The 27243-nt window shown below is 53.8% G+C and overlaps 2 protein-coding genes across 2 annotated transcripts in view; one reads left to right on the top strand and one right to left on the bottom strand.

Annotated features, from left to right (window-relative positions):
• The window catches only part of SLC38A8 (solute carrier family 38 member 8), a 66314-nt gene extending 39503 nt beyond the window's left edge, over positions 1–26811 (top strand). Inside the window, exons 7-13 of the mRNA XM_064383347.1 lie at positions 6594–6708; positions 11586–11733; positions 12140–12348; positions 14986–15037; positions 18418–18679; positions 20845–21867; positions 22129–26811. Of these exons, the coding sequence (XP_064239417.1) occupies positions 6594–6708; positions 11586–11733; positions 12140–12348; positions 14986–15037; positions 18418–18511 (618 nt within the window). The 3' untranslated portion in view covers positions 18512–18679; positions 20845–21867; positions 22129–26811. The remainder of the gene's footprint in view (positions 1–6593; positions 6709–11585; positions 11734–12139; positions 12349–14985; positions 15038–18417; positions 18680–20844; positions 21868–22128) is intronic.
• Positions 25730–27243, bottom strand: part of NECAB2 (N-terminal EF-hand calcium binding protein 2) — a 33703-nt gene continuing 32189 nt past the window's right edge. The window contains exons 12-13 of the mRNA XM_064383348.1: positions 26681–26772; positions 25730–26193 (exon numbers count right to left, since the gene is read on the bottom strand). Of these exons, the coding sequence (XP_064239418.1) occupies positions 26165–26193; positions 26681–26772 (121 nt within the window). The 3' untranslated portion in view covers positions 25730–26164. The remainder of the gene's footprint in view (positions 26194–26680; positions 26773–27243) is intronic.

The following is a 27243-nucleotide window of genomic DNA, read 5'->3' as shown; positions in this document are numbered from 1 at the left end:
GTTCTGTGTGTTGACACCCTTCTGTGTACTTACAGCCCCATCTCTGGGTGGGTGTCACGTTGTGTGTTTACACCCTGCTGTGTACTTACTGCCCCTGCTCTGGGTGGGCATCAAGTTGTGAGTTCACACCCTGCTGTGTACTTACAGCCCCAGCTCTAGGTGGGCGTCACGTTGTGTGTTCACACCCTGCTGTGTACTTACTGCCCCTGCTCTGGGTGGGCGTCACGTTGTGTGTTCACACTCTGCTGTGTACTTACAGCCCCTGCTCTGGGTGGGCATCACGTTCTGTGTGTTGACAACCTGCTGTGTACTTACTGCCCCTGCTCTGGGTGGGCGTCACGTTCTGTGTGTTGACACCCTGCTATGTCCTTACAACCCCTACTCTGGGTGGGTGTCAAGTTGTGTGTTCACACCCTGCTGTGTACTTACAGCGCCTGCTCTGGGTGGGCGTCACGTTCTGTGTGTTGGCACCCTGCTATGTCCTTAGAGCCCCTGCTCTGGGTGGGCGTCACGTTGTGTGTTGACACCCTGCTGTGTACTTACAGCCCCTGCTCTGGGTGGGCGTCACTTTCTGTGTGTTCATACCCTGCTGTGTACTTACAGCCCCTGATCTGGGTGGGCGTCGTGTTCTGTGTGTTCATACCCTGCTGTGTACTTAGAGCCCCTGCTCTGTGTGGGCGTCACGTTGTGTGTTCACACCCTGCTGTGTACTTATAGTCCCTGCTCTGGGTGGGCGTCACGTTCTGTGTGTTGACACCCTTCTGTGTACTTACAGCCAAGGCTCTGGGTGGGTGTCACGTTGTGTGTTCACACCCTGCTGTGCACTTACAGCCCCTGCTCTGGGTGGGCGTCATGTTCTGTGTGTTGACACCCTGCTATGACCTTACAGCCCCTGCTCTGGGTGGGCGTCACGTTCTGTGTGTTGACACCCTGCTGTGTACTTACAGCCCCTGCTCTGGGTGGGCGTCACGTTGTGTATTGACACCCTGCTGTGTACTTACAACCCTTGCTCTGGTGGGCGTCATGTTCTGTGTGTTCACAGCCTACTGTGTACTTACAGCGCCTGCTCTGGGTGGGCGTCACGTTCTGTGTGTTGACACCCTGCTATGTCCTTAGAGCCCCTGCTCTGGGTGGGCGTGACGTTGTGTTTTCAAACCCTGCTGTGTACTTACAGCCCCAGCTCTGGGTGGGCGTCACGTTGTGTGTGTTGACAACCTGCTGTGTACTTACAGCCCCTGCTCTGGGTGGGCATCACGTTCTGTGTGTTGACAACCTGCTGTGTACTTACAGCCCCTGCTCTGGGTGGGCATCACGTTCTGTGTGTTGACAACCTGCTGTGTACTTACAGCCCCTGCTCTGGGTGGGCATCACGTTCTGTGTGTTGACACCCTGCTGTGTACTTACAGCCCATGCTCTGGGTGGGCGTCACGTTGTGTGTTCAGACCCTGCTGTGTACTTACAGCCCCTGCTCTGCATGGGCGTCACGTTCTGTGTGTTGACACCCTCCTGTGTACTTACAGCCCCTGCTCTGGTTGGGCGTCACGTTCTGTGTGTTCACACCCTGCTGTGTACTTACAGCCCCTTCTCTGGGTGGGCTTCACGTTCTGTGTGTTCACACCCTGCTGTGTACTTACACCCCCTGCTCTGGGTGGGTCTCACATGTGTTCACACCCTGCTGTGTACTTACAGACCCTTCTCTGGGTGAGCGTCATGTTCTGTGTGTTGACACCGTGCTGTGTACTTACAGTCCCTCCTCTGTGTAGGCGTCATGTTCTGTGTGTTCACACCCTTCTGTGTCCTTACAGCCCCTGCTCTGGGTGGGCGTCACGTTCTGTGTTCACACCCTGATGTGTACTTACAGCCCCTGCTCAGGGTGGGCGTCACGTTCTGTGTGTTGACACCCTGCTGTGTACTTACAGCCCCAGCTCTGGGTGGGCGTCACGTTGTGTGTGTTGACAACCTGCTGTGTACTTACAGCCCCTGCTCTGGGTGGGCATCACGTTCTGTGTGTTGACAACCTGCTGTGTACTTACAGCCCCTGCTCTGGGTGGGCATCACGTTCTGTGTGTTGAGACCCTGCTGTGTACTTACAGCCCCTGCTCTGCGTGGGTGTCACGTTCTCTATGTTGACACCCTGCTGTGTACTTACAGCCCCTGCTCTGGGTTGATGTCATGTTGTGTGTTGACACCCCGCTGTGTACTTACAGCCCCTGCTCTGGGTGGATATCACGTTGTGTGTTGACACCCTGCTGTGTACTTACAGCCCCTGCTCAGGGTGGGCGTCACGTTCTGTGTGTTGACACCCTGCTGTGTACGTACAGCCCCTGCTCTGGGTGGGCGTCACCTTCTGAGTGTTGACACACCGCTGCTTACATACAGCCCATGCGCTGGGTGGGCATCACGTTCTGTGTGTTGACAGTCTACTGTGTACTTACAGCCCCTGCTCTCGGTGGGCGTCACGTTCTGTATGTTGACACCCTGCTTTGTACTTACAGCCCCTGCTCTGGGTGGGCATCACGTTCTGTGTGTTGACACCCTGCTGTGTACTTACAGCCCCTGCTCTGGGTGGGCGTCATGTTCTGTGTGTTCACACCCTTTTGTGTACTTACAACCCATGCTCTGGATGGGCGTCACGTTCTGTGTGTTGATACCCTGCTGTGTACTTACAGCCCATGCTCTGGGTGGGCGTCACATGTGTTTACACCCTGCTGTGTACTTGCAGACCCTGCTCTGGGTGTGCGTCATGTTCTGTGTGTTGACACCCTGCTGTGTACTTAGAGTTCCTCCTCTGTGTGGGCGTCATGTTCTGTTTGTTCACACCCTTCTGTGTACTTACAGGCCCTGCTCTGGTTGGGCATCATGTTGTGTGTTCACACCCTGCTGTGTACGTACAGCCTCTGCTCTGGGTGGGCGTCACGTTCTGTCTGTTGATACCCTGCTGTGTACTTACAGCCCCTGCTCTGGGTGGGTGTCATGTTCTGTGTGTTGACACCCTGCTGTGTACTTACAGCCCCTGCTCTGGGTCGGCGTCACGTTCTGTGTGTTCACACCCTGCTGTGTACTTACAGCCCATGCTCTGGGTGGGCGTCACGTTGTGTGTTGACACCCTGCTGTTTACTTACAGCCCCTGCTCTGGGTGGGCGTCACGTTCTGTGTGTTGATACCCTGCTGTGTACTTACAGCCCATGCTCTGGGTGGGCGTCATGTTCTGTGTGTTCACACCCTGCTGTGTACTTACAGCCCCTGCTCTGTGTTGGCTTCACGTTCTGTGTGTTCACACCCTGCTGTGTACTTCCACCCCATGCTCTGGGTCGGCGTCACGTTCTGTGTGTTCACACCCTGCTGTGTACTTACAGCCCATGCTCTGGGTGGGCGTCACGTTGTGTGTTGACACCCTGCTGTTTACTTACAGCCCCTGCTCTGGGTGGGCGTCACGTTCTGTGTGTTGATACCCTGCTGTGTACTTACAGCCCATGCTCTGGGTGGGCGTCATGTTCTGTGTCTTCACACCCTGCTGTGTACTTACAGCCCCTGCTCTGTGTTGGCTTCACGTTCTGTGTGTTCACACCCTGCTGTGTACTTCCAGCCCATGCTCTGGGTCGGCGTCACGTTCTGTGTGTTCACACCCTGCTGTGTACTTACAACCCATGCTCTGGGTGGGCGTCACGTTGTTTGTTGACACCCTGCTGTTTACTTACATCCCCTCCTCTGGGTGGGCGTCACGTTCTGTGTGTTGACACCCTGCTGTGTACTTACATCCCCTGCTCTGGGTCGGCGTCACGTTCTGTGTGTTGATACCCTGCTGTGTACTTACAGCCCCTGCTCTGGGTGGGCATCACGTTCTGTGTGTTCACACCCTGCTGTGTACTTACAGCCCCTGCTCTGGGTTGGCGTCACGTTCTGTGTGTTGACACCCTGCTGTGTACTTACAGCCCCTTCTCTGGGTCGGCGTCACGTTCTGTGTGTTGACACCCTGCTGTGTACTTAGAGCCCCTGCTCTGGGTGGGCGTCACGTTCTGTGTGTTGACACCCTGCTGTGTACTTACAGCCCCTGCTCTGGGTGGGCGTCACGTTCTGTGTGTTCACACCCTGCTGTGTACTTACAGCCCCTGCTCTGGGTAGGCGTCAAGTTCTGTGTGTTCACACCCTGCTGTGTACTTACATCCGCTGCTCTGGGTGGGCGTCACGTTCTGTGTGTTGGCACCCTGCTGTGTACTTACAGGCCCTGCTCTGGGTGGGCGTCACGTTCTGTGTGTTCACACCCTGCTGTGTACTTACAGCCCCTGCTCTGGGTGGGCATCACGTTCTTTGTGTTGACACCCTGCTGTGTACTTACAGCCCCTGCTCTGGGTGGGCGTCATGTTCTGTGTGTTCACACCCTGCTGTGTACTTACAGCCCCTGCTCTGGGTGGGCATCACGTTCTGTGTGTTGACACCCTGCTGTGTACTTACAGCCCCTGCTCTGGGTGGGCGTCATGTTCTGTGTGTTCACACCCTGCTGTGTACTTACAGCCCATGCTCTGGGTGGGCGTCACATGTGTTCACACCCTGCTGTGTACTTACATCCCCTGCTCTGGGTCGGCGTCACATTCTGTGTGTTGATACCCTGCTGTGTACTTACAGCCCCTGCTCTGGGTGGGCGTCATATTCTGTGTGTTCACACCCTTCTGTGTACTTACAGGCCCTGCTCTGGTTGGGCATCATGTTGTGTGTTCACACCCTGCTGTGTACTTACAGCCCCTGCTCTGGGTGGGCGTCACATTCAGTGTGTAGACACCCTGCTGTGTACTTACAGCCCCTGCTCTGGGTGGGTCTCCCGTTTTGTGTTCACACCCTGCTTGTACTTACAGCCCCTGCTCTGGGTGGGTGCCACGTTCTGTGTGTTCACACCCTCTGTGCATTTACAGCCCCTGCTCTGTGTGGGCGTCACATTGTGTGCTCACACCCTGCTGTGTACTTACAGCCCCTGCTCTGGGTGGGCGTCAGGTTCTATGTGTAACACCCTGCTGTGTACTTACAGCTCCTGCTCTGGGTGGGCCTCACGTTCTGTGTGTTGACACCCTGCTGTGTACTTACAACCCCTGCTCTTGGTGGGTGTCACGTTCTGTGTTTTGACACCATACTGTGTACTTACAGCCCCTGCTCTGGGTGGGCATCACTTCATGTGTTCACACCGTGCTGTGTACTTAGAGCCCCTGCTCTGGGTGGGCGTCACGTTCTGTGTGTTCACACCCTGCTGTGTACTTACCACAGCCTCTGCTCTGAATGGGCATCGTGTTCTGTGTGTTCACACCCTGCTGTGTACTTATAGCCCCAGCTCTGGGTGGGCCTCACGTTCTGTGTGTCGACACCCTGCTGTGTACTTACAGCCCCTGCTCTGGGTGGGCGTCACGTTCTGTGTGTTGACACCCTTCTGTGTACTTACAGCCCGTGCTCTGGGTGGGCGTCACGTTGTGTGTTCACACCCTGCTGTTTACTTACAGCTCCAGCTCTGGGTGGGCGTCACGTTGTGTGTTCACACCCTTCTGTGTACTTACACCCCCTGCTGTGGGTGGGCGTCACGTTCTGTGTTCACATCCTGCTGTGTACTTACAGCCGCTGCTCTGGGTGGGCGTTGTGTTCTGTGTGTTGACACCCTGCTGTGTACTTACAGCCCCTGCTGTGGGTGAGCGTCACGTTCTGTGTTCACATCCTGCTGTGTAATTACAGCCGCTGCTCTGGGTGGGCGTTGTGTTCTGTGTGTTGACAGCCTGCTGTGTACTTACAGCCCCTGCTCTGGGTGGATGTCACGTTCTGTGTGTAGACACCATGCTGTGTACTTACAGTCCCTGCTCTGGGTGGGCGTCACATCATGTGTTCACACCCTGCTGTGTACTTAGAGCCCCTGCTCTGGGTGGGCGTCACGTTCTGTGTGTTCACACCCTGCTGTGTACTTACCACAGCCTCTGGTCTGAGTGGGCGTCATGTTCTGTGTGTTCACACCCTGCTGTGTACTTACCACAACCTCTGCTCTGGGTGGGCGTCATGTTCTGTGTGTTCACATCCGGCTGTGTACTTACAGCCCCTGCTCTGTGTGGGCGTCACGTTCTGTGTGTTCACACCCTCCTGTGTACTTACAGCCTCTGCTCTGAGTGGGCATCGTGTTCTGTGTGTTGCCACTCTGCTGTGGACTTACAGCCCCTGCTCTGGGTGGGCGTCACGTTCTGTGTGTTCAAACCTTGCTGTGTACTTACAGCCCCTGCTCTGGTTGGGCGTCATGTTCTGTGTGTTGGCACTGTGCTGTGCAATTACAGCCTGTGCTCTTGGTGGGCCTCGTGTTCTGTGTGTTCACACCCTGCTGTGTACTTACAGCCCCTGCTCTGTGTGGGCGTCACATTGTGTTTTCACACCCTTCTGTGTATTTACAGCCCCTGCTCTGGGTGGGCGTCACGTTGTGTGTTCACACCCTGCTGTGTACTTACAGCCCCTGCTCTGGGTGGGCATGCGGTTTGTCTCCCATCTTCTGGATGTGCGTGCTCTTTTGCCTCAGTCATTCCCCATGAAGCCAGCATCCTGTTGTCCTGAGTCCCGCTGAGCTGCCCTCTGTTTCGCAGTGTCATGAAGCTGCCGTCTCCATCTACTGCAGCATGCGCAAGCGGAGCCTCTCCCACTGGGCCCTGGTCTCCGTGCTGTCCTTGCTGGGCTGCTGCCTCATCTATTCACTGACAGGTAAAGACCTTCTCTGGCGCCCTGCCAGAGGGTGGGGAGTGAGAGGGGAAATGGGAGTAACAGCGAGTATCTCTCTGGAGAGTTTACCACGTGCTGGTCTCAATACTCCACTTTTTGAGCACCTTGACTCATTTAATCCTTACGGAAAGACCTCATTTCATAGGTCTTTTGACCAAGTTCTGATTCTCAGAGGGCCTCCAAAACTTGCTCAGGTTTCACAACTAGTTGTGCAAAGCTCAGACCGAAACTCCAGCCCAGCCATCTCCAAAGCCCCTGCTCTTACCACACCCAGCCCTACCGCCTGCTGTTCAGGGGACGGCAGTGATGTTGCTCATTATAGCGTGACATCTTCGTAGTGGTTTACAAAACGTGTGTGGGTGCAGTAGACTTAGGTGCTCACAAACTGTGTGGGAGGCAAAGAGTCTTTAAAGGTGTTGAAAGTGTGGCTCAGAGACGGTCTGTGACACACCCAGGTCGTATAGTGCATTGCAGGCACAGAACCCAGGTCCCAGGCACGGCTGTCTTTTGGCTGGCCACTTAACTCCAGTCTTTTTTTCGTTCACCATCGGAGCCTCCAATTTAGGAAGCCCTTGGGCTACAGTGAGTCTGCCAGGCAGCCTTGAACTCTGGTGTGCTATGGTTTGAGTTTTTATCCTCTTTAAAACTCATATTGAAATTTAATCCATGATGTGGTAGTGCTGAGAGCTGGGGATTGGGTCATGAGGGCTCTGCCCTTATGAATGGATAAGTCTATTCATGGATTAATGGATTAATAGGTTATCATGGGAGTGGGGCTGGTGGCTTTGTAAGAAGAGGAAGAGAGACCCGAGCTCACACGCTTGGCCCCCTCAGCACATGACACCCTGCGTGCCACTTCAGGGCTCTGCAGAGTCCCCACCAGCAAGAAGGCTCTCACCACAGGCAGCCTCTTGATCCTGGACTTCTCAACCACCGAAACTGGAAAAAAATAAATTCCCTTTCTGTATAAATTACTCAGTTTTAGGCATTCTGTTGTAACCAACAAAAAATAGACTAAGACTGAAGATTGGTATCAAGAGTGGGGTGTTGATGATGATAATTACCTGGAATGTGGAAGTGGCTTTGGAGCTGGGTAATGGGTCAGGCTGGAAGAATTCGGAGGAGCTGGCTAGAAAAAGCCTAGATTCTGGTGAGGGCTTAGAGACAAGACTAGGGAACATTTGGAACTTCTTGATACTGGTTAGCTATTCATGGAAATATGGATAATAAAGGCTATTCTGAGGAGGTTTCAGACGGTGCTGAGGAACAAGGTTTTGGAAGCTGGAGTAAAGTCCAAAACTGTTAGAAACTGGCAAAGAAGCTGGCTGAGCTGTGTCCATGCCCAAGGGCTTTGTGGAAGGCTGAACTTGAAAGAGATGAAGTGGTCAATCACGGTGGCTCACACCTGTCATCCCAGCACTTTGGGAGGCCAAGGCAGGCAGATCACTTGAGGTCAGGAGTTCGAGACCAGCTGGGCCAACATGGTAAAACCCCATCTCTACTAAAAATACAAAAACTTAGCTGGGTATGGTGGCGGGTGCCTGTAATCCCAGCTACTCAGGAGGTTGAGGCAGGAGAATCACTTGAACCTGGGACGTAGAGGTTGCACTGAGCCAAGATCACACCATCGTACTCCAGCCTGGGCAACAAGAGTGAAACTGTCTTAAAAAAAAATGAACTAAAATGTCTGGCAGAAGGAACATCCAAGTAGCAGAACATTCAGGCTGCTGCATGGCTACTCATAACTGCTTACCTTAGGATGGGAGAGGCAAAAAATGACTTGCAGATGGAATTGATCATAAAAAGAGAAGCAAAGCAGCAAAATCTGGAGCTCTTTCAGCCTGGCCGTGTAGAGTGCAACGTGTGTTCTGGAAAGGAAACCGAGGGTATGGCCCTGTGACCTTTTGCTAAGGAGATTAGTACAGAGAGAAGGGATTATCTAGAGAATGGAAGAAAGACCCTGAAGGCATTTCAGAGATCTTAGAGGCTGCCCCTCCTATCACAGGCTCAGAGGCCTCAAGGGCAGGATGGTTTGGGGGACAGAGCTAGGGTGCCTCCACAGGTGATCCCAGGGCCCCTCATGTCTCTGCTGCCTGCACCCTGGCATAGCATTCCTCACTGCACCACCCATGGCTCAAGTGGCCTTTGGCGTGGCTCGTGCCACAGCCCCAGAAGGTGTAAGTTGTAAATCTTGGCAGCATCCACGTGGTGCTAATTCTGCAGGCTGGCACACAGCAAGTGCTACAGAAGCTTGGCAGCCTCCACCCAGATTTCAGAGGATGCTGTTCAGGCCAGGTGTGGTGGCTCAGACCTGTAATCCCAGCAGTTTGGGAGGCTGAGGTGAGAGGGCTGCTTGAGGCCAGAAGTTTGAGACCAGCCTGGACAATGTAGTGAGACCCTGTATCTACAAAAAAATTTTTTTAAATTAGCAGAACATGGTGGTGCGAGCCTGTAGTTCTAGTTACTCAGGAGGCTGGGGCGGGAGGATCACTTGAGCCCTGGAGGTCAAGGCTGCAGTGAGCTGTGATCGTGTCACTGCACTCCAGCCTGGGTGACAGAGCAAGACCCTGTTTCACAGAAAGTTAAAGGATGTTGTTGAAAGCCTGGGGCTCCGGGCAGAGACTTGTCCCAGTGGTGGAGCCACTCTAGAGAGCCCCGACATGTGAAATTCCCAGTGGAGATGCAGGGTTGGAGCTGCTGCGGAGTCTCTGCCAGGGCAATGCCTAGTGGAGCCGTGGGAGCACGAGTGTTACCGGGACCAAGAAGTGTGAAGCCACCAGCAACGTGCAATACCGGCCTGCAAAAGCGTCAGGCATCAGGCGCCAACCCCTGTGAACAGACATGGGGGCCGCACCCGGCAAAGCCGTAGGAGTGGGGCTGCCCCAGTGTGTCCAGGGCGTGGCACACGGTGTCAGAATTGGTGATCCTCCCACTTGAAGCTTGAGCGTCTGCCCTGCTGGGTTTCGGACTTGCCTGGAGCCTTTACTCCTTTCGTTTCCCTTTGTCTCTCTCCTGGGATGAGAATGTTCCTTCTGCCTGCACTGCCACTGTGTCTTGGAAGCAGATGGCTTTTGATTTCACAGGTTCGCAGACCAGACTCTGGCCTTTGGACCTATGAGTTGGTGCTGGAGCAAATGAAGACTTGGGGGCCGTGGGCTTGGAATAACCATGGGGTGTTGATCTGTGAGAAGGATGTGAGTTTTGGGGACCAGGGGCAGAAGGCTGCGGTCTGATTCTTTGTCTCCTCCACAGCCCATGTTGAAATGCAATTGCCAGTGTGGCAGTATCGAGAGGTGGGACCTTTAAGAAGTTGTCGAGTCATGAGAACTCTGCTCTCATGAACAGATTAATCCATTTGTGCTGAAGGATGTGCCACCTGGCAACATGCCAGATTGGTACATTGATTATTTTGGGTTGAAAATATTGGAGAAACTAATTTCAGAAAGGTTACCTGACTTGTCTCTTTCTGCAGGCATCAAGCCATAAAGATTCCTCTGGGTAGGAGGTGGTGCCCTCCTCATACCAGGAGGAGAAAATAGTCCTCATCACTGGAAGCGGGATTTCAGGCTGCACTGGACCTGAATAAATTCACTTAATTAACTAGCCCTTAGCTTCTGCTAGTTTTATACCCACCCCAAATATCTCCCAATGACTCCCCTAGAAATTCACTGCTCCTGACTAGATCCCCTTTGTCCTGTCCGTCCTTGTCAGATTTATCTTTCTTTGTCTAAAAAGTATTAACGCATCTCACTTTGGTCGCATCTTCAGACATCACTCTCTTGTGAGGATGCCATGGACAAGGAAAATTGAGAAGATCTGTAGGCTTTTCTCTCATTGCTTTGATTTTCTGGTGTCGATTTAGTTTCTAGGTTCAGCTAAAGAGCCCACATAAGAGGCAGGCATGGGGCAGGGGCTTAATGGATTAATGGGTTAAAGGACTAATGGGCTATCATGGGCATGGCATCCTTGTATCGTCTTGGGACTCTGAAGACAGTCCCCATTGGCAAGAAGGCCCTCACCAGGTGTGGGCACTCAGTCGTGGACTTCTCAGTCTTCCATAACTATAAGAAATACATTTCTTTATGAAATGCCCAGTTTCAGGTGTTCTGTTCTAAGCAGCAGAAAATGGACGAAGATACTGTGGTTACCCAGGAAACTTGCTGGGTGACTTCTTCCCCAGCAGAGGAGGTCCTGTCAGCCAGCAGCCCCTGGGTCAGAGGGTGTGACTCAGTGATTGAGTGTCACCTCCAGGTGTACCCATTGCCAGAGCCGTAGGACCTGTCAGAAAGGGCTTGGATAGAAGGTGAAAGGGAGATGGCTCTTAGTCAGAGGCAGATGTCTCAGGACAGGGCAGGTGACCCAGGGTGACAGAAGCAGCATCACCCTGTTGGGGCAGCAGGACTGGTGTTCTAGTCCCCAGCCCACCAAAGCTAGCTGTGTGATTCCAGGCAATCGCTGACGCTCTTGGTTTTCCCCATTTGGAAATGGGTGTACAGCTAGCTGCTTTCTTTAGCTGTCGTAGGAGTGAGATGGACACGGCATGGGAGGTGTGTTTGTATTTTTCAAAGTGCTCTGTGTTTCCAGTCAACATACACTCTATGGGTAAGCTCCGTGCACCAGCTCTGTGAGCAATATGAAAGAAGGATAAGTGGCGGATTTGTCTGCAGGAGTTTTCAATCCGTGGAGCTAAGTCATGTGTAGGCTTAGGATAGGAAAGCTTTGGGCTTATCCCTCTAGAACCTGCTGTCAGCTCCTAAGGAAAACCTTAGGTGATAAAGCCAGGAGATACTGGTCTGTGGGTGGGGGAGGGAGTGGCATTCTTCTAATCCACTCTGGCTTCCATCCTTTCCCACCTTCAGGGGTTTATGGCTTCCTGACCTTTGGGACAGAAGTTTCTGCTGACGTCTTGATGTCCTACCCAGGCAACGACACGGTCATCATTGTGGCCCGGGTCCTTTTTGCTGTCTCCATCGTAACTGTCTACCCCATCGTGCTTTTCCTGGGCAGGTGAGGCCTGGCTCAGTGGGGGGCACCAGTCATCAGGGTCTGCCGACATGTGCTGTGATGAAGCATGTACCAAGTGTGGGCTACACAGTTGTGGGACTGTCACCCTCTCCATTGTAGAGAGAAGGAAACGGACACAGAGGATTTAGGTAGATTGCGCCAAGTCACCTCATGAGTGTGCGTCACAGCCAGGACTTGAACTCAAGCCCATGTGCTTCATCCTCTGCTTCATGGGCTGCCTGACGGTGGCAGAACTGCTGAGGGTTGGCAAGGTCCCCTGGGGAATAAGGGCTGGATCGTGGAACAGGAGCCGTGTCAGGACCCTCCTGGAGGATTAGGGGAGCAGCTGGCAGGTGCAGGCTGGTGTCTCTGGGATGCCCATGTTGTCTGTCGTGGGTGTGGCCTCCAGGTCGGTGATGCAGGACTTCTGGAAGAGGAGCTGCTGGGGGGCGCGGGGGCCCAGGGCCCTGGCTGACCCCTCAGGGCTGTGGGTCCGGATGCCACTGACAATCCTGTGGGTCGCCGTGACACTCTCCATGGCGCTGTTTATACCCGACCTCAGCGAGATCGTCAGCATCATCGGAGGCATCAGTTCCTTCTTTATCTTCATCTTCCCAGGTGAGGTCCCTGGTTTCCAGGCTTCCTGCCTGCTCATCCTTCCCTGCTCATCTCTGTGGGGACTCCCAGTGTTGGAGGTAATGGTTCTGGAAGGTGGGAGCCATATATGGGTAGGATTAAGGCCCCATGTAGGTGCCCTGCTTGTTGAGCCAGGCACAGGGCTCAGTGTTTACATACCTTCCCTTACTCATTAAACATCTGAGTAGCCCCTGATAGGGCTTGGCTGTGTTCCCAAACAAATCTCGCCTTGAACTGTAATAATCCCCATGTGTGAAGGGTAGAGCAAGGTAGAGATAGTTGAATCATGGGGGTGGTTTCCCACATACTGTTCTCCTGGTAGTGAATAAGTCTCATGAGATCTGATGGTTTTATAAAGGATAGTTCCCCTGCACAAGCTCTCTTGCCTGCTGCCATGTAAGACGTGAGCCTGCTTTTCATTCGAGTTCCGCCACGATTATGAGGCCTCCCCAGCCATGTGGAACTGTGAGTCCATTAAACCTCTTTCCTCTATAAATTACCTAGTCTCTGGCTGGGTGCCGTGGCTCATGCCTGTAATCCCAGGCTGAGGCAAGTGGATCACCTCGGGTCGAGAGTTCAAGACCAGCCTGATCAACATGGAGAAACCCCATCTCTCCTAAAAATAAAAAATGAGCCGGGCATGGTGACACATGTCTGTAATTCCAGCTACTCAGGAGGCTTAGGCAGGAGAATCTCTTGAACTCAGGAGGCGGAGGTTGCAGTGAGCTGAGGCTGTGCCATTGCACTCCAGCCTGGGCAACAAAAATGAAACTCCATCTAAAAAAAAAAAATTACCTCGTCTCTGGTAGGTCTTTATTAGCAGCATGAGAACAGACTAATACAGTTCTTGATAGACATCCTTGACGGACGAACCTTTATCATCCCACTCCACAGAGGGGAAGACCGAGGCCCTGAGCCCCTCCAGGGGCCGAGCTAGTGTGCAGCAGGGTGAGGGTTGGCCATACAGCTCTGTCTATGCTCCCGCTGCTGCCTCTTGCTAAAAGATTTTGTTTTATTAAAAAAGAAAATTGTATATGTGAAAGTCACTTGGCTGAAGGCACCCTCAAAATGTCTCCCTGCCTTCCTGGCCCCCAGGCCCTGGAGGCAAACACTGTTTCTGCAGAGGATGGTTTCTTATGAATCCTTTCCAAAGTTAGTGTGTGATGGGGAGCTGTTCCAATCTGGAACAGCCCAAGCGTTATCTAAGGAGGAGAAGCCAGCAGGACTGGGGCTGGAGGGATACTTCCTCCAGGGGAAGGAGGAACACTGTAGTGGGGCCCAGAACAGAGACCCCAGATCCGCCAGGGTGGGTACAGGGCCCCACGCACAGCAAGTGCTGAGCAGAGTCCAGGCTCCCTCAGTGCTTTTTCCATGAGTGAACCCTGTCATTCAGCCGTGAGAGGAACCATGTCAAGCAGACATTGAGCTTGGGGACCCTTAGCCGGTATCCCCAAACTCCTAATGCAGCCCTTGTGTTCAACAGAGAAGTAGGTGCCCATTGGTGAAACTTACAGAAAGCGCGGGAGAGGCTCTAACAGGTTTTCCAAATCCCGAATGGGGAAATGAAACATTGTTCAGGGTCCCAGGTAAGTGGGTGATGACAACTTCAGTAGCCCGGAGGTGGAAGATGGAAGAACTGAGGGCCACAGAGAAACCTTGGTTATCAAAGAGGCCAACTGATGTGTGGAATATGAAAAATGAGTTCTTAGCAGGTGAATTCAGGGGTTGTCTTTGATGTAGTTCCTTGAGACTCTAACCCTGCCTGCTGTAGCTCCTATAAATTGGGATTAAGGGATAAAAACTGGGGAAGGGAAGGGAGGGGAGGAGAGCAGCCACCCACTCCACTGTGGGCGGAGCTCTTAGAGGTGAGGGTGTGGCCATGTGGCTCCTCCCTCAGGTTCTGGGTGGAGCTTTCAGAGAGGTCAGGGATGTGGCTTGGGGTGGAGCTTTTAGAGGTAAGGGGTGTGGCCACAGCGCCTTCCTCAGACTCTGTGCAGGGCTTTCAGGGCTGAGGGTGTGGCCACATGGCTCCTCCCTCAGAGGTGGAGCTTCTCAGAGGTGAGGGTGTGGCCACGTGGTTTTCTCCCAAGTTCACTGGTCTGGGATTCTTGATTAGGTTCTGGTTCTGTGACCAGGTACCTAGTTGTAGATCTGGCTATTTTCTGTGCTGAGAAGGACTGCCCAGGACAGGTGTGGGATGAGAGAGGATCCCATGGGAGCTTTCGGCCGAGCTACACACCTTGAATCCCAGCAGACCCATTAAAAATAAAATTGGGGTAGCTGCCAGTTACTGAGCACTTAGGTGTCAGGCATGGACCCTCACCATCTTCTTGCAGATCCTGCCGTGGAGGGCGTGTTATCAAGGTTGCCTGAAAGACAAGGCTTTGGGAAGCCAATTGTAGCCAGACCTCTGGCCAAGTCACTAGGGGCATGTTGAGCTGGGACTCCAGCCCCGTCCTTCCAGTTCCACTGTGTTGCCTCTCCAGGGGGCCTGAGCCCAGGGCGCCGGTGGGCAGAAGCCTTGCTGGCCTTCTGGGTCCCTGAGGACTGCTCCCAGGACTTCTGGGTTGCTTTGGGCTTAATGATGAAGAGCTGGGGGTGACCGTGTGTTCTTTGCAGGTTTGTGCCTTATCTGCGCAATGGGCGTCGAGCCTGTAGGACCGAGAGTCAAGTAAGTATCCCTAAGATAAGGTGGCAATCTGAGTGTGCCGCGGATCAGATTAAGAATGCCTCAGGGACCCTGGAGATCCTATTTTCCACCCTCCTCGTCCTGCAGTTGAGAAGTCTGCACCACAGGGAGAGAGTCCACGTCCACATGTTATGAGGGCATCTGAGCCAGGACGGGAGCCCAGGCCAGTGACGCCAGGTCCTGCAAGGGTCTTCGCTTCTGCTGTGAGGGGCTGTGCTTGGGATTTCATGTAGATTCCAGCCTCTGGAAACACCCAGTGGTGCATCTGCACCCTCCTTTGCTACCTGGCTCGAACCCAGGGCAGGGTCAGGGTGCAGGCTGAGTTAGAGAGGCACCATGGCCGGTCAGATACCAAATAATGTGTTCCATCATCACGGCAGCAGGTTGCTGTTGGAGGCTCCTTTGTTAGGCACTGTGCTAGGTCACTTTACATGTTCGCCTTTCCCCCATACCCGGATGTCTCCATCCTACAGATGAGGAGGCGGGCCAGGAGGACAGCACTAGGATATAACCCAGGCCCCTGGCTCCCAGGCCCTGTGCTTCCCACTTGTGTTGCATACCATGCTCTGGAGATGAGAGAATTTGGATCTTTAATTGACAAGTATCCCTGGGCTGGGCTGTGGATCAGACATGACTGAGGAGCCTCTGTACTTTGCCACTGAGCTGCTGAGTCTGACCCACTGAAAAAGACAATGTATGCGTGACTGATGTGCTCTTTCCCTGACATTTCCGAGGAGCCTGAGGGTCTCTGTGACTCCCTCCCATTCCACAGATGTGGAAACTGAGGCTGAGGCAGGTAAAGAGATGCTGTATTAGTGTTCTAGGGTCATTGTAACAAATTACCACAGACTGGGGCATGGGAGTGGGGACGCTTAAAGCAACAGGAGTGAATTTTCTCCCAGTTCTAGATCCAGGAGTGTGACGTGAGGGTGTGGGCAGGGCTGGACTGTCTGAAGGATCCTCAGCTTCTGGTGGCCCCAGGTGCTCCTCAGCCTGTGGCTACAGCACTCGTCTCTGACTTTCTCTCTAGTCTTCTCCCTGTGTTTCTGCATCTCAAATATCCCTCTGCTTTTATTTATTTTATTTTTTGAGAGAAGGTCTTGCTCTGTGGCTCAGGTTGGAGTACAGTGGTGTAATCAAATAATGGCTTACTACAGCCTCCACCTGCTGAGCTCAAGAGATCCTCCTGCCTCAGCCTCCCGAGTGGCTGGGACCACAGACACCTACCACCACACCTGGCTGCCTTCTCTTATAAGGATACCTACTATCGGATTGAGTGCCTACCCTAAATCTAGATTGCCTCTTCTCTCAAGATCTTTCACTTCATGACGTCTGCAAGACTCAGCTTCCAGATGGGCTCACAAACAAAGGTTCCAGGTGGACATGAACTGTGGGGGCCAGCCTTCACCGCACCAGAGATCATCTGAAATGACAGCAGCCGTGAACGTGGGCCCAGCTCTAGGCCTCTTCGCTGTATCCCTCATCCCTCTAGCCCCATGGAGCCCAAGCTTGGTTTTTCCAAAGGAGCAGGCCTGGCTCAGTTTCTTCTGGATTGAGAGCATTTTTTGTTTTTTTTGCTTTTGTGTTTGAGACGGAGTCTTGCTCTGTCGCCCAGGCTGGAGTGCAGTGGCGCAATCTCAGCTCACTGCAACCTCCGCCTCCCACGTTCAAGCAGTTCTCCCCTCGAGTAGCTGGGATTATAGTGGGATTGCAGGCACCCACAACCACGCCCAGCTAATTTTTGCATTTTTAGTAGAGACGAGGTTTCACTACGTTGGCCAGGCTGGTATGAAACTCCTGACCTCAGGCGATCCGCCCACCTTGGCCTCCCAAAGTGCTGGGATTACAGGCGTGAGCCACCACGCCCGGCTGCAGATTGAGAGCGGTTTTTCTGGATGTTTCTAAACCTGCCTGGGGTTTTGAACTAGACTCCTGACGTCTGGCAACCCTCTAAGCCACTCGCTCCCTGGGGCGCCCTTTGGAGTTTTCACGCTTTTGTTTTATCCCTTGATCTGAGCTCACGACAGTTCTTACTGATGAGCTCTCAAGATATTTTTATTGCTAAAACTGCATTAGGCCCTTCTAACATATCAGCGCCTCCCCAGGAGTGCCACAGCCCACGGGCACATTGGCCTCAGAGTCCCCCCGAAGATGAATGGATGTTTGCGGCGCTTAACCGCTGTGCTGAGATACTGCTCGGTTAGAAATGTTCCTTCCGTGACAACCTATCCTTCTAGCCTTTGTTAATGGAGCCAGAAATATCTCTAGCGGCCCTGCCATTTTGTGGGAATTTCATTAACGCTCTGACCTCGTCGTCTGCCCTGTCTCTGGTTACATTTCGAAGCCTGCAAATGTGGCCCTGGTGGCTGCCGGTCCCAGCCACCTCTGCCTCCCGCATCCTCCTCCCCTACCCCTCTAAGATGCTGTGTGAGTTAGAGCTTGCGTCTTCTCCTTCACTTTTCCTTTCCTTCTAATTTCTTTTCTTTTGAGATGGAGTCTTGCTCAGTCATCCAGGCTGGAGTGCAGTGGCGTGATCTCAGCTTACTACAATCTCCGCCTCCCAGGTTCAAGCAATTCTCCTGCCTCAGCCTCTCGAGTAGCTGGGACTATAGGTGTGTGCCACCACGCCCGGCTAGTGTGTGTGTGTGTGTGTGTGTGTGTGTGTGTGTGTTTAGTAGAGATGGGGTTTCACCATGTTGGCCAGGCTGGTCTCAAACTCCTGATCTCAGGTGAATCTACCCGCCTCGGCCTCCCAAAGTGCTGGGGCTGTAGGTATGAGCCACCGCGCCCAGCCCTCATGTCTTCTTCTTTGATAAAATACTGGGGAGAAATGAGGTTATGAAGTAACAGGTGGGGTCGGAGGGCTTTTAAAAATTGATTGGGGTGAGGAACGGTGGCTCACACTTGTAATCCCAGCGCTTTGGGAAGCTGAGGTGTGCAGATCACTTGAGGTCAGGAGTTCGAGACCAGCCTAGCAAACATGATGAAACCTTGCCTCTACTAAAAATACAAAAACTGGTTCAGTGTTGTGGTGTGTACCTGTAGTCCCAGTTACTCAGGAGGCTGAGGTGGGAGAATTGCTTGAACCTGGGAGGCAGAGGTTGCAGTGAGCCCAGATCCCGCCACTGCACTCCAGCCTGGGGGACAGAGCCAGACTCCACCTCAAAAAAAAAAAAATTGCCTGGGTATTTTGCCTCCCACCGCCTTAGAAGCCCATCCCTACGTGTAACTAGGAATATTCTGATTTTTTTTTTTCAAATTGATGACTCTATTGGACTTTACATAGTAAATTCTCTATGTGTGTGCGGCTTATTTGTGCAAAAATCCAGAAAAGCTCTGATACAGGTTTACTGACTTGGCAGGTGCTGCCTGGAGGTCTGGGGAGTGGTCTCTGTGCTGGTCGGCGCCTTCATCTTCGGACAGAGCACGGTGGCCGCGGTCTGGGAGATGATCTGATGGGCAGTCAGCCCAGGCCAGGAAGGGGCTGACCCCACGTGGCTGTATGTGCAGTCAGGAGACCGATGTGATTTCTTTTCACCATAAAGATGCTGGACAGACTGATGCCTTCTGCCTCCTTGGGCTGCTCATTGGGCTGTGCTGGTTCGAAGGGTTTCTGGTACCAAGGTGAGGAAAGTTGTTTTGGCCACTGTGATAAATGATCACAGCCACATACTGGTGGCTTAAAACGATGGACACTTACTGCATCACAGTTCTGGGGGCCAGAAGTCTGAAATCATGTGTCATAAGGGCCATGCTCCCACTGTGGGCTGTGGGGGAGGCTCCTCCTGTCCCTTGCACATTCCAGGGGTGGCCGGCACTCCTTGGCTTGTGGCTGCATCCCTCTAGTCTCTGCTCTTATCTTCATATGACTGTCCCCTGTGTATCCTCTGTCCAAATCCCTCTCTAACGAAGATCCCCATCATTAAGCGAGCTCCTCCCACCCCCTTATTTAGTATGATTTCATCTGAACTTGATTGCATGTCATATTAACTAATTAGTGCCCAGAAAGATGCAATTTCCAAATAAGGTTATGTCCATAGGTTGCAAGGGTTCAATTTCAACTGATGTTTCTAGGAGACAAAATTCAACCCATAAAAGGGAGCTAAGGGCTGAGACCCAGATACCTATGCTTTGGAGTGTGAGGACCAAGGTGTCAGACGAGGCTACTGCACAGGGGTGGGAGCCCAGAAGGGAGTGGGAGGAGGCATGGCTGGCAGTGGTGACTGACTCAGCGGTCCTTTGGCCAGGGCACAGCAAATGCCCAAATCCTGCCCTTGACTGTGAGAGGCCGAGGGAGATGCAGGCCCGGAACAGCCCACACTGCCATGCACTTGGCCCATGCCCACAGAGGGTGGATGAGCCCAAGGAAACTGCACTTTCCCTCCCACCAGCTGGAACCGAAGGGCATGGAAGCCCAGTGGACTGTTTGCTGGGCGGTTCTCCCCAGTGGCCACCCCAATTCTAGGACGAGTCACACTGGTAGCAGAGAGCGAGAGAAGACAAAAGGTGTGCTGCAGGGCCTGGGTAAAGAAGTGGAGGAGGCTGGGCATGGGGCCTCACACCTGTAAACCCAGCACTTTGGGAGGCTGAGGCAGGCAGATCACTTGAGGTCAGGAGTTTGAGACCAGCCTGGCCAACATGGTGAAACCCCGTCTCTACTAAAAATATGAAAATTAGCCTGGCGTGTTGGTAGGTACCTGTGAGCTCAGCTATGAGGGAGGCTGAGGCAGGAGAACTGCTTGAACCCGAGAGGTGGAGGTTGCAACGAGCTGAGATTGTGCTACTGCACTCCAGCCTGGTGACAGAGCGAGACTGTGTCTCAACAACAAAGGAGAGGAGGGCAGGGCGCAGAGAGGCAGACAGGGACCCAGCTGCTCCCTTGCGTCCTCCCTGGCATTGACCCTGCACAGGCCCCGGGAAGGTCCCGTCGTTGGTTGATTCAGTTCAAGCCACGCTCCTCTGCTTTGGGACGTCCTCCTAGAAGCCAGCAGTGCCAGAGCCAGGGGAGGGTGGGACTGACATTTGAGGATACCTCCGTCAGGGTAGGCAGTAGGCCAGGCCCTTCCTGCTGTCACATGGTGTCACGTACGTGACCGTGCAAGACTGGCGGTGACAGGTCCATGTTTTATTCAGCTTGTCCACATGCATGAATTTTCAAAAATTGAGATATAAGTTGTATACCATAACAATTCAGGCTTTTTTTTTTTTTTTTTTTGGAGAAGGAGGTTTGCTCTTGTTGTCCAAGCTGCAGTGCAATGGCACGATCTCGGCTCACCACAGCCTCCGCCTCCTGGTTCAAGTGATTCTCCTGCCTCAGCCTCCTGAGTAGCTGGGATTATAGGCAAGTGCCACCACGCCTGGGTAATTACGTATTTTTAGTAGAGACGGAGTTTCTCCACGTTGGTCAGGCTGGTCTCGAACTCCCGACCTCAGGTGATCCGCCCACCTCGGCCTCCCAATGTGCTGGGATCACAGGTGTGAACCACCGCGCCCGGCCAAAAAATTCCCTGCTGTTGTATAAAATGCAGTGGTGTTTAGTGCACTCACAGAGCTGTGCAGCTGCCCCACGAATTCCAGTCCGTTTTGTCGCCCCGCAGAAGACACTGAGTGCCCATTAGCAGTCACTCCCCATTTCTCCCTCCCTGGGCCCCCAGCAATCGTGCACCTGTGCTCAGTCTCTGGGTTTGCCTGTTAACGGGCAGCCCTCTGAACAGCCTCACATGTCTGTGGGCCTTTGTGTCTGCCTCCTTTGACTTCGTGTAATGCTTACAGACGTGCCCATTTTACAGGTTAGGCAACTGAGGCTTGGAAAAATCGAGGCCGCTTGTCCTGCAAGGTATGGAGATCAGATCAGAACTGATTTGAGGTTAAATTCCTTTCCTTCCCAGTCTACACGCCATGGTGAGGAGGCGCCAGAGTCGGGGGGCAGACGGTAGGGCAGGGTGTGGGAGTAGGTGCCTGGCCCTGGGGCTCCTGCAGCCTGGTTGCTGCGGGATGGGGGAAGTGAGGCTGTGGGTGTAGACTCTGACCCTGTGGGGGTGTTGGGAGGGTGCCCAGGACCCTCCTTCCATCTGTGACCAACCCCAGCATGACCTGTCACACCCTGTGTTCCAAGGCCACAGCATCTTCCCAGGCAAGGGCCTTGAGAATTGTGACACGTGCGGGCAGATTGCACTATTTCTTATTTTTATTTCTTGGTGGAGTCTCGGGGTCTCACTCTGTTGGCCAGGTTGGAGTGTAGCAGCACGATCTGGGCTCACTGCAACCTTACAGTCCCAGGTTCAAGCGATTCTTCTGCCTCAGCTTGGGATTACAGGCATCCGCCACCATGCCCGGCTAATTTTTGTATGTTTAGTAGAGACGGGGTTTCACCATGTTAGCGAGGCTGGTCTCAGGCTCCCGACCTGAGGTGATCCATTTGCCTCGGCCTCCCAAAGTGCTGGGATTACAGGTGCGAGCCACCATGCCAGGACTATTTTTATTTTTTTTTTGAGAGAGGGTATCACTGTGTCACTCAGGCTCAGTGCAGTGGCACTGTCACTGCTCACTGCAGCCTCCAACTCCTGGGCTCAAGCAGTCCTTCGACCTTAGTCTCCCGAGTAGCTGGGACCACAGGTGTGCACCACCATGCCCAGCTAATTTTTGTATTTTGTTGTAGAGTCAGGGTCTTACGTTTGCCTAGGCTGGTCATGGACTCCTAGCCTCAAGCAATCGTACCGCATGGGCCTCCCAGAGTGTTGTAATTCCAGGCGTGAGCTGCTGCACTGAGCCTAGATTGCTGTAATGGAGAATTTATCACCCTGGAGTGAGAGGTGAGGCTGAAGAGTCATTCGTTTATTACTTAAACCTGTCTGTTTCCTGAAAGGCTCTGTGGCCCTGGGCCCGGAAGGCTGGGGCTGTGCTAGGACCATTCGTGGAGAGTCCTAGAATATGACTGTGTGGCAGGGTGAGAGTCATGCCATCCAAGAAGGCTGTGTGTGAAGTGGCTTTGGAGTGGGACTGTTGGATTTGAACACTGGCTCTGCCATTTGCTATCTCAAAGCCTTGGGTAGTGTGTGTGAACCTTTTTGCAGAATCGGTTGCCCTACCAGCAAAATGGAGCAGGCTTACTCTGTCCGAAGCAGGTCTCGTGTGAGGAATGAAGGTGATGACGTATCTGGAGTAGGTGATGGGATACCTCACACACGGTGGAGACCCAAGCAACGGTAGCTTTATTCCTGGAAAACCCAGGTTGTGATTTCCAAGGGGTACCTGAGTTTCCTGGGAGCCAAGGGGAAAAGGGAAGTATGAGGAGATGAGGACTTGTCCCAAAGCAGGAAAGCAGCCCAGGAGGCAAGTGGACTGGCACTAAATGCTAAGAGGTGATGGCGGTCTCTTTAAAGGGTGACTGAATATCACCACTCCGGACAAAGGCTTCCATCTCCATTCTGTGACAGGTAGATGTGATTGTCACATGACTGTCTGCAACTTAACTATCACAATGCAAGGCAATTAACCCAGCCTCACGCAGTCACAGTGGCAGAAGCTGGGATGTCACCTTCCACCCAGATGTCCTCAGGGGCCAGGTGGCAGTGTGTAGGGCTTCCAGCACACGGGCTCTGGGTCTGGCAGATGACTTGACTCTGCCTGCCCCTTACTGGCTGTGTATCCTTGGCAAAGCCCGTTCCCTCTCTGAGCAGACCTTGTTTTCAGGGAAGATCCCTGCCTGTGCTCCTGCACCCTCTGGATGAACTCCAGCCTTCTCATTCACACCTTTATGTTGGTTTCGAAAATGAAGCTGTGGACAGCCCCTCCCTCACAGAATGGCTGTCAGTCTGAGCTGAGGTCCTTGCAAAGCCTGCGACACAGAGCGTGTCCTGTGGCAGCTCCTGGCCCAGGATGACAGCTGTACTGTGTGTCAGTGGAGAGTCAGAAGCCCGGCACTCTAGCCTGGGCGACAGAATGACAGTCTCGAAAAAAACACCAAAAAATGGAGCGCAGATGCCTTGTGCTTCTGCTCCGAGTGTGGTGGGCTGTAGGGGAGACCCCTTTCTCTTGGTGCAGGGGCCCAGCCCAGGGAACTGCTGGCCCCAAGCGCCTCAGGAGGAGGTGCCCACCCGCAGATGCCTCCCAGGGACAGTGGCAGCTTTGAACCGGGCCCAGTGAGTATGCACCTCTACCGCCTAAATGCAGGTGGTGAATTGGTTTTGAGAGGGATTAGATTCTTAAGGTGTAGGATTAAACCATCTTAAGGCGTAGGATTCAATGGCCTTTAGTACCTTCAGAATGCTGTGTCTCTATCACTTCCATCCAATTCTAGAACATTCCATCCTGAGGAGAGCCCCCTACCTGTGAGCCATGCCTTACCATTTCCCTCTCCCCGATCCCACAGAGGCAGCCACCCTGTGCTTTCTGTCTGCGTGGACTTGCATATTCTGGACGCTTCATGTAAGTGGAATATGACACTGTCCTGCCTGCCTGCCTTCACTCAGCATGGTGTTTGAGTCACCGAGGCTGCAGCGTGGCTCAGCCCCTCACACCTGTTGATGACTGAATAAGCGGTTGTCTGGAGAGAGGGCATTTGTTGACGTATTCATCAGCAGATGAGTATCTGGATCATTTCTACCTTTTGGTTGTTGTGAATAGTGCTGTTAGGAGTTCATGGGCTGAGTGGTTTGGATACGTTTTGCCATTCTTTTGGGTAGAGTATATCCCTAGCAGTGGAATTGCTGGGATGTGGTAATTCTACCACTGGCGATTGGAGAAACCCGACGGTGATCATACCGGGCTAATCCGAAGCCGTTCTTCCTTGTGGGTTGATGCTATGTGGTAGGGGCGGTTGGGCACGGGTTGATGCTATGTGGTAGGGGCAGTTGGGCACAGGACTGTGGGTTTGGAGCCGACTTGAGCCACTTACTTGCTGTGTGACCTCTGGTGAGTTACTTGCCCTGTCTCCGTCTCCACACCTGCCAAGAGCATGGAGGGAGATGGTGCCTGCCAAGTGCTTGACTGTGCCAGGCTCTGAAGTGTGAATTAAGTGGGAGCTCTTAGGGCTTGTAGGGTTGAAACGTGTTCTTGTCAGAGCCCCTTGCTGCCCACTAAGGTTCTGAGGGGGTCCTGAAGGTGTTAAGTACACACTCGGTGTAATCAGCAGCGATGCCCCAACCCACGGAGGGTGGGCGGGCATGACTTGTGGGAACGGAGCATGCCCAGCCAAAGGGCGTTCCCCAGCTGTACCCCAGAAAGCCTTAGGCCTTGAGAATGTTACTCTTCAAATAGCTGAGCTGGCTGGAAATGTACCAGCCTTGCAGTGGGCGAGGCAGCAGGGTCCCTGTTCGTGCTGTTCTCATGTGCCTGGCAGTGAAGCCCTTGATCCTGGGTTGCAGCGGGGCTTCTCTGCATGTTACAGATGAGAAAACAGGCCCTGAGAGGCTGCTACAGGGACGTTCAGCTTGGAGATGTGTAGATGGTTGCTGAAACCCTTTTTTCGCTTCCTACAAGCCCGCGTTGTCTGCTGCTGGTTTCGTGTTCAGCTGCAGGGATGAGGGAGGGACCCACCGTGGGAGCAGGGATTTCAGGGCTCCAGGCGACCTCAGGCGGGTCTGACAGTGTGTCAGGGACTTTGATGGGCTGTTGACAGTGTTAATCACCACCTGTCACTGGCCAGCCCTCCGTGCTCCCCCAGGCTTGGGGCAGGAGGTAGAAAGGTACCCCTTCTGGGTCCTGCACCCTGCGGCTCCCACGTGTGTCCCTGGCCTGCGATGTTCTTGGCTCTGCCTGGTCTTAGGAGGAGACCCACCACTCTCTACTTGCCCGTTGAACTTTGGTGTGTGACTTTTTTTCTGAGACAGTCTTGCTCTGTTGCCTAAGGTTAAGTGGCATGATCTCGGGTCACTGCAGCCTCCGCCTCGTATGTTCAAGCGATTCTTCTGCCTCAGCCTCCTGCGTGGCTGGGACTACAAGCACCTGCCACCATACATGGCTTATTTTTATATTTAGTAGAAACGAGGTTTCTCTATTTTGGCCAGGCTGGTCTCAAACTCCTGACATCAAGTGATCCACCCACCTCGGTCTCTCAAAGTGTTGGGATGACAGGCATGAGCCACTGCACCTGGCCGTGTGTCACTTCTTTCCTGCTAACCAGGCCTGAGAAATAGGAAGAAGTTACAAAGCTTCCAGAATAAGACTTAAGACATTATTTCCAGTTGAGAGTCATGGGCTCCTGCTTCGTTGAATGGCTAACGTGTGCAGGGAAGGAGTCACAGGCCCTTAGAGTGTCGCGCCTGGTGAGTGTCTTGGCCATGCTGTGTGGTCTACACCAACCATGTCATTTATGGTGGGGCCTTGAGCTAGGAGGTGTTAGCTCTGTGGGTGTCAGCCCTGTCTATGTCACCACACCCAGTAAGACGAGGGACGCATCCCGGTTGGTGATCTTCTGTCCGTGTTGAAGCTGGGAGGCTTCAGTGCAGCCCTGTCCTTTGCTGGTTTGTGTCTGTCATACACCCCGACTGTGACAGCTGTGCCCAGTCCTTTGAGTGAATTATGGACCTGAGGGTGGTTGTGGTGCCCTGGGAGCTACAGAATAGGCATTAGCCTATTGGTTAAAGTGTCCCTGAGGCTGTGGGTACTTGCTGCAGGTTTCACATGGCCCCACCCCCCACCACTGTCAACCAAGAAACAGACAGCACACCGCCCTTCCCAACCAGGGTTTATTTGGTGCCCGGGCCCCGTGGTGGCTGCCTGGCTAGGTTGGGTACTACAGGGTCGTGGCTCCTACCAGGTAGAAGAATGGCACTGAAGGGGGCAGCACTGAGTCCCGACCACGAGAACATGAGGAAGGCGTGGTGAGCGTGGGTCATGCGTGGCTGTTTGAGGGGTGGGGGGAGATCAGGAGGTGGGATGCTGGCTCCAGGAAGCCACCCCTGTCACTGACCACCTTTCGCTGCAGCAAGACCCTGGCAACACAGATACTGCTCTGCCAGCTCAGGTGGGGGGCGGGGGAGGCCTCCTTCCCTTCCCAGCAGGGAAACACCTTTTTGTGGAGGATACATTGGAAAGATAACTTCTGCACCAAAGTTTCTAGAAAACAGGGGATGTCCTTTACAAGAAGAAGGGGCCTCTGTGAGGCGGTCAGTCCCGTCCCACTGTGCACCAGGCAGCTAGAAGGAGAGAGATGGTAGACAGAGCACTGAGCATGGGGCAGCCTCCTAGCTGGTGGGTGTCCCCTCACCAGCTCCCTGGGGAAACATCTGCTTCCCTGGCAGCTGCGAGGCTGAAAGCCCTTCCTGCGGCTGGCAACTCGGAGCTCTGCTAGGGCTGACCTTACATGGCGGAAGGCTTTAGGCCCTTGTGTGATGCACGGGTGGTCACTGGTCACCCGGGTGTGAACCACACTCCTGGGAAGGCACATTCAGTCTGGCTAGACGGGGGCGAGGGTGCGCCAGTGCAAGCTCTGGCCCCCTCAGAGCTGGCTGTGACCTGGGCGCTCTCCTCTCCCCCAGGACCCTCTCTGCACACCTAGCATGGGCCCACAATTCCTCCCAGCAGCAAGCAGGGAAGGCTCCAGGCTGCAGGGGCAGCCTCTGCTGCTGTTCCCTGTTTTCTCCATGCAGGTGGCCACAGTGGTTCTAGGCCTTCGCCTCCTACCTGGCACTGAGATCCTGGAGAGGGCCTCCGGCTGGCTCAGTGTGTCCACCTTGACGTGCCGGAACGCCTTGCACACGGGGCTCTGCAGGTGCCTGCCAGCCGGGGACAAACGTTAGTCAAGGGGGGGCCAGGAGTGGACCCCTGTTCATGCTCGCTGTGCCCAGGAGGGGACCTTAACCATCATCGTGGGGGGAATCTTTAGAATCAGCGCGTTTGTGAGAAGGTGCGGGGGTGCCCAGGGCGGCTGAGTGTGGGTATCTCTGGGGTAGACAGGGAGCTTTTCTTGCCCCTGTGAGCCTTGCAGGTGCTGCCAGGTAGCCCTCTCATGAGTGCACGGAGCCTCGAACTCCGACTTTACCCTAGGAGGAGGAGTGGGACCATCCTCTCCCCAGGGCAGATGACAACACGAGAGCTGCGAAGGGTTTTAGTCCCTCATTTTATGAGTCCCTGAAGTACAGACAGGGAGGAGATGCCCCTGCTCCCACCGGCATCCTCAATTTGTCAGCAAACCCTGAGTGTTTACCGGGGAAGCAGGTGACAGGGGCATGAGCTTCCCCTTGGTC

Source organism: Aotus nancymaae, unplaced genomic scaffold, assembly GCF_030222135.1.
Source record: "Aotus nancymaae isolate 86718 unplaced genomic scaffold, 86718_ANA_hifiasm-v0.15.2.pri h1tg000030l, whole genome shotgun sequence".
In the NCBI taxonomy this organism is placed as follows: Eukaryota; Metazoa; Chordata; class Mammalia; order Primates; family Aotidae; genus Aotus; species Aotus nancymaae.
Note: the sequence above shows the minus strand (reverse complement) of the source record. Positions and strands in the feature narration are given on the sequence as shown.